The 6,465-nt window shown below is 48.4% G+C and overlaps 1 protein-coding gene across 10 annotated transcripts in view; it reads left to right on the top strand.

The window, feature by feature from the left end:
• The window catches only part of Gas7 (growth arrest specific 7), a 235,109-nt gene that overhangs the window by 210,505 nt on the left and 18,139 nt on the right, over positions 1-6,465 (top strand). For all 10 annotated transcript variants that reach the window (XM_048798068.1, XM_048798067.1, XM_048798072.1 and 7 more), the window contains 2 exons: positions 2,189-2,304; positions 4,793-4,867. In XM_048798068.1, the coding sequence (XP_048654025.1) occupies positions 2,189-2,304; positions 4,793-4,867 (191 nt within the window). The remainder of the gene's footprint in view (positions 1-2,188; positions 2,305-4,792; positions 4,868-6,465) is intronic.

Below are 6,465 nucleotides of genomic sequence, written 5' to 3'. Positions count from 1 at the left end.
TTTTTTTTTTTTTTTTTTTTTTTTTTTTTTTAGATTTGCTGAGTACTAGACAAAAGTTCTTTTTAAAAATTTTCTTCCAAATCATTCATACTCAGAAGCTATCCAAAGATTCCTATTGACCACCAGTAGGGAAAGTTCCTATCGCTGCAGCTGTGTGGCTTCAAGAGCAGAGAGATGTGCAGAGGTTAAAACGATATGAAATGGGATCAGGCTTTGGCATCAGACAGATGTGAGGAGATGAACTCAGAAGTGGGGGGGAGCAGGGATCGGTGTGTAAGACTTTATAGGCCCCTGTAAGGGTGATGGGTTTTTTTGCTGTTTGCAGTAGGGAGTTGCTGGAGGGTTCTAAGCAGAGAGGTACACTGTGATCTAGTTTATATGCATCGTGCAGGCAGGAGTGAAGTTAAGAGGTGAGTGGAGATGACTGGGAAGGTTGGTAGCAGTGGCAGAGATGGAGAGACATAGCCACACTTGCAAAGCTCACCCCTAAAAGAGACCACTTGAGGGAGAAGGGTTTGAGCCCTGGGAATGGGTACTGGGGAGCCTAGCCTGGAGCTCAGTGTTGGGGGATTTAGGGAGCTTCAGGAGCTGGAGGGAATGTGTGATCCTGCCTGCTGGTCAGCAGCATCTGAGGGTGTGACACTCAGGGTACTCGGCTTAATTTCAGCTCTCTGGGGACTCTGATGCTTACTCTGGGGGTTCTCTTTCCTGACCATCAAGATATTTTCGTCTTGAATAGAAATTTCTCTTAGGATGGCATCTGGTGCATGCCTGTAATCCCAGTGACTCTGAAGACTGAGGCAGGAGGATCACAAGTTCAAGGCCAGCCTGGCCCTGTCTCAAAATTAAATAGGGCTGGGGATGCAGCTCAGAGGTAGAGCACCTAGGGGTTCCATCCCCAGTACCTCAAAAAAAGGGGAAGGAGGAGGAAATGTCTCTCTGCTAACAGTAGTCATTAAAGCTATTTCTCTGGCTAGTTTTCCCTGGAGCAGCAGATGAGTCTTAGAAGGGAGGCAGATTTGGGCTCAGAATTTTGCTTAATTTTTTCTTTGCTTTTTCGTCAAGAGTGAAGTACACATATCTCCAGTGGAGAAACTTGTAAGCAGCAAGAGAAGCCCCCCTCTGACATGACTCATCCCGTAGGGTGTGATTGATGTCCTGTCATGAGAGGTCTCAACAGCATAGCCAGAGGGACTTGGGTCAGGGAGGCCGAGGAAGGGATCTTGAATTGGGCAGGACCAGAGGCTCCGTAAAGTCATTCATGTGCCTGACCATTGTAAATGGGGTTCTCTACAAGCACAGCAGTGTCTTTCCTGTCCTCTGTCCTAAATGTGTGATCTGAAAGAGATCCTAGAGATGCAGGCTTCTCCGATCGCCAGGGATATGGTGGAGGAGAGGGACACAGCCTAGGATTGGATGAACCTGACCTTTTCATCTTGTGGGAGAGCAGAGATGAGTACCTGGGTCTTTCTAGATGCTGGGGACAATTTTGATATCACAGTGTGCCTCTCTGTGATATCAAAACCCATTTTAATTCCTTCCATTAAGAATCAAAGCATTTAACCTTAGATTCCTGGTAAAGAAAATCTGTAATGCAGGAGGACACCTTTTTTTTTTAAGAGAGAGAGAGAATTTTTAATATTTATTTTTTAGTTTTCGGTGGACACGACATCTTTGTTTGTATGTGGTGCTGAGGATCGAACCCGGGCCGCACTCATGCCAGGCGAGTGCGCTACCACTTGAGCCACATCCACAGCCCCTGGAGGACACCTTTTTAATCCTGGTGACAGCCAGGGGCCTCGAATGTCTCTGTAGTTGGTTCTTGTGGACAGATGACAGGATGCATGATGAGCAGGGAAGAAGTAAAAAGAGATGCCAGGTGGCTGAGGGAGTGCAGATAAAACAGATCATTTCATTTTGAAGTTTTAAGAATATTTGTTTACAAAAATTAATTGGGTCTTAGTTCCCAAGTCATTGTCTCGGCTCTCTCAGGTTCTGACTTTTATTTTAGAGCAACTAATAATCGAGACCATTAATTGAGTCATTACTAGGTGCTCGGCACTGTGCTGGGGTCAGCACTGCCAGGCAAATTGGTGGGTGCTTTCTGGGATCTGTCTTCCCTGAACGCCATTCTCCTGGGCACCCGGTATCACCTGAATGCTTCTTGTGCTTCTTTTTTCCTTCCCAGGCTGATAAGAAGGATCCCCAAGGCAATGGCACGGTGGCTGGGTTCGAACTGCTGCTCCAAAAGCAACTGAAAGGCAAACAAATGCAGAAAGAAATGTCTGAATTCGTCCGAGAGAGGTAAAGACCCTGGATCTCCCACCCAGTTGCAGGGACTGGAGATGGGTCCCACCGTGAACCAGTGGCCTGAGGGGAGTCAAAGAGTACTCAGCACTGCATGACCAGTTTGGGGCTGGTTGGCATGAAGAAGAACATAGGTTGGGGTCCCAGATGCATGGCTTCTGGGGTAGATCTGATCAGCAGATGTGTGGCTTTGGTCTGTGTAGTGTTTCTGAAAATTTGAACCAACATTTAAAAAATACTGGTAGATTTTACATTAAAATCTGGATACCTAGCATCTCTTGAGAAAGCACCGGGTTGATGGGATTGCCTCTTCACCCCTCAGGCAGTAATTGCCTGGAGGTCAGCAGCAGTGCCCTGTGGAATGGGCATGTGTTCCCATTTTGCTGCAGTCTCCCCCACAGACTGTTTCACCCCTTTATCTGGTCCTCCTTTGAAGCACTGTTCCTCACCATAGGAACATACTCATCCAAAAGAGGAGTATTACCTTTCGATTCATCTTCAAACCAAAACTGATCAGGCTAAGGAATGTAGAACCTTCCTCTGCCTTCAGGGGAAGATACCAGTAGTTTGTCTAAAGAACTTGGGAACATTGATGAAGAAATAACAAATTCAATCCAATAGAAATAAGGAAAGCTGCAAAACAAAAGAGAAGTTCCTTCTCCTTCCCCTTGCTCCTCTCTTGAGAGTCTGATAACACACGCTCACATATCTGCACACTTCCTCGTACCCACCATTCACACGGGTGTGCGCACACATAGGCACAATTTTGCAAATAGCATTTCCAAGGCATATTGGAAATATTCATTGCAAATGGCGATATCTTTTAAAAATATTTCTTTTATTATAACAACCGTAATCAGGTAATAATGCTTTGGCATTTTTAAAGCACCCTTCTCCTTAGGAGGCCCATTTTCTATTTGTATAATCAAATCTTTATTTTATGACCCATTAAACTGGTAGGAAATTGGAAGGCTGCATTGCTCAGGAGGGAGAAAACAAAAATATAAAAACAGGCAAATAGAAAAGGGATGTCTAAGCCAAAGTCTGAACGGGCTCGTGGTTTATGCTCATAACAGTGTAATGAGCTCTACCGTTGCAGGTCATTCTGGCCTTCCTAGCTGAAATGCAGATTCCTCTAACTTTCTCAATCCATCTTGTGGGGGGCTACAAAGGATGTACCTTTCAGAGCCAGGAGAGGCCAGAGCTTAGGTGCAGAGGTGGAGTATGCCTGGCTAGGGACCAGGTCCCTGGTTTGCTGTGGCTTCCACTAAAGAAAGCAGGACAGGAGATGGAGGTGATGCAGGCTGGTTTGGGAGGTGAGGCTCAGGAGACAGATGGCAGGTGCACCTTCTCTGCCCTGGCCTGTCCTTGGCACTGTGACATGCTTGGATCTGCTTTCAAGAGGCCTTGGCCACAGTCTGGAGGTCCAGGCTGGCAGTCTGTGTAATCCTGGGAGGGCTGGAGAGGAAGGCAGAGGGAATGGAGAGGGAGCAACAGAATTGAGAGAGAAACCAGGGTTCAGCTCTGGGAGACCGAGAGACTGGCTAGAGGTATAGATGAGATCCAAGCAGAGCAAGAAGGAACAAGAGGATGAGTCCCTGTGCCAAACTGTGTGACCATTATTATGCAAAATGCTGCTGCTGCATGGTCAGCCACCTTCTCTGCACCCAAGTGATCCAGAAATAAAACACTGCAGCCCTTTAGGTTTTCTGTGTACCGCATGACTACCCAGGGGCTCTCTAGGGTCCCATCCCTCTGGCCAGCTCCGGTTGTCATAACATAGCTCTTCTGGTTCCCACAATGGTCCCAGGGAGCGCTGAGGTGGTGAGCAACGCCTTTGACAACACACTTAACACAGACATGCCCGATACACAGAACACTCCCCAGAGAGTCACCTTGCAAGTGTGTGAAGGGCCTACCTGCTGGAAGCCCTGCGCAAGGCAGCTCTCCTCCCCAGGGGAGCAGAATCGGGCTGCGGCCCTGGACATTGACCGGTTTCCATGGAAATACTCATGCCCTTGACAGTGCTTTGCAATTGGAGGCATTGGGTGGGAGAAGGTAGAGATGCTCTATTCTTGCTTCAAAGAGGCTGAGGCCATCTGGGAGGGTCTAAAAATCAGAGTCCAGGCTTGAAGGCAGAAGGAGACACCTGTGGCCATCCATCCCCTGGGGTCTGTGTAAGTAGCATTCATTCAGGTAAGGGCACCTGTGTATCCAGGATTTTGCCCAGAGCTGTGCAAATGATAGTGCTCATCTTCATAAGCCCCAGGAGGCAGGCGGAAATGCCCGCTGTGCAGTTAGAGAGACAGAGGTTCAAACGGTTTCATGCATTTATTCAATAAATATTGAGAGCCACACACTGTCAGAGCTTACGGTCTGTCGTGACCCAGTGGTTCCCTTTACACAGCTGCTACGTGACAAGGAGCAGCTCCGGTCCGCCATCCCGCACTGGTGAGCTAATGTATTGGGTTTTCTCCTTTGGCAGGATAAAGATTGAAGAAGAATATGCAAAGAACCTGGCTAAGCTCTCTCAGAACTCCTTGGCTGCACAGGAGGAAGGGTGAGTTGGGAGGAGATTGATGGGACTGGGGAGGATGAGGGGACCTTGAAGAGCCTTCCTCACCCATCACTGGAACAGTGAGTGAGCTTTGGATGGGGAAGGAAGGTCTCCATAAGCCTGGGTCGAGGGGGGATCCGTGCTCAAGTTGGTGGCTCATAGCTCAAGGTATGTCCTCAGGACTGAAGGTGTGCACCTGTAGCTCAGATGGGGCACCATAACTCAGAGTAGGCACCCATGGCTTAAGATGGGTGCTAATAGCTCAAGGTGGGTACTCAGGTTTTATTGTGGATGCTTATAGTTCAAGGTGTCCACCTGTGGCTTAGGGAGGATGCTCTTAGTTCAAATTGAGCATCCTGAGCCCAACCAAGGTGTGTACCTGTGACTCAAAGTAAGGATGTCCATGTTATGTGTGGGGACGTCTATGTTGTCTTCTCTCTAATGAGCCAGGGCCCTCCTGCCAGGTGCTGGAGCATGTCAGAATCCCCCCTGCCCTCTCCCCTGTAGCTGGGCAACAGCCTTAGATGCCCACCTCCAGATCCCCTTCTTTTGAGGGCAGGGTGGGAGGAAACTGGGCATGAGAGGATTTCATGCCTCGCCCCTTGGAACTCCCTCCTGTGGACCTGAGGCTCAGGCTTTGCTTCCTGCTTCCTCTGCAACCCTCCCAACTTCCATGAGTGGGACCAACGCTCAGCCCAGCCTTCTCTGCTCTGTTAAACAGAGTCTGAGCTCTTGTTCATCACTGGCAACATGCCAAATGACAGTCCCTCTGGACAGCAGACTGGCAGTTCCTCAAAAAGCTAAGCATAGAATCACTCCATCCCCGGCAATTCCATCCTAGGTTCATACCCGAAAGAATTGAAAATTCAAACAGGCGTTTACGGAGAAGCACTGTTCACAATGGCCAAAAGGTAGAAACAACCCAGGGTCCAGCAAGGGATGAATGAGTCCACTAGTTAAATAGCATGCACCATGCCTAGCCATGGATATCCAATGGAGTATTATTCATCCATAAAAAGGAATAGAATTCTAAAACGTGCTACTATGTGGATGAAGCTCAAAAACATTATGCTAAATGATGGGAGCCAGACACATCATGAGGTCCTAGAGCATACGATTCCATTTATACGGAACATCCAGAGTAGACAAATCCATATGGCCAGAAAGCAGATTAGTGGTTACCATGGCACGTGGGGAGCGGGGCACGGGAGAAACTGCTCCATTGGAAGGAATTTGTCTGATGAATCTGCTATAACAAAATATCACAGAACGTGGCTTAAACTTCAGACATTTATTTTGTTACGGTTCTGGAGGCTGAAGTTCAAGATCAAGGTTGCCAGCAGGGCTGGTGTGAGGCAAGGGCTTTCTCTGAGTCAGTCACCTTCTCGATACAGACACAGCCCATCCTGGCGTGTGCTGGGGCCGGGTGGGGGACCTTCCGAGTTTCCTGGAGTCCCATCTAGGAACACTCGTCTTATGGGATCCGGCCCCCACCCGTTAGCCTCATAGAGCCCTTCACTACTTCCCTAAAGGCCCTGTCCCCAAATAGCAGCCTCATCAGGAATTAGGGCTTAGCAAGTGTGTGTGTGGGGTGTCTCTTA

Source organism: Marmota marmota, unplaced genomic scaffold, assembly GCF_001458135.2.
Source record: "Marmota marmota marmota unplaced genomic scaffold, marMar, whole genome shotgun sequence".
Classification (NCBI taxonomy): Eukaryota; Metazoa; Chordata; class Mammalia; order Rodentia; family Sciuridae; genus Marmota; species Marmota marmota.
Note: the sequence above shows the minus strand (reverse complement) of the source record. Positions and strands in the feature narration are given on the sequence as shown.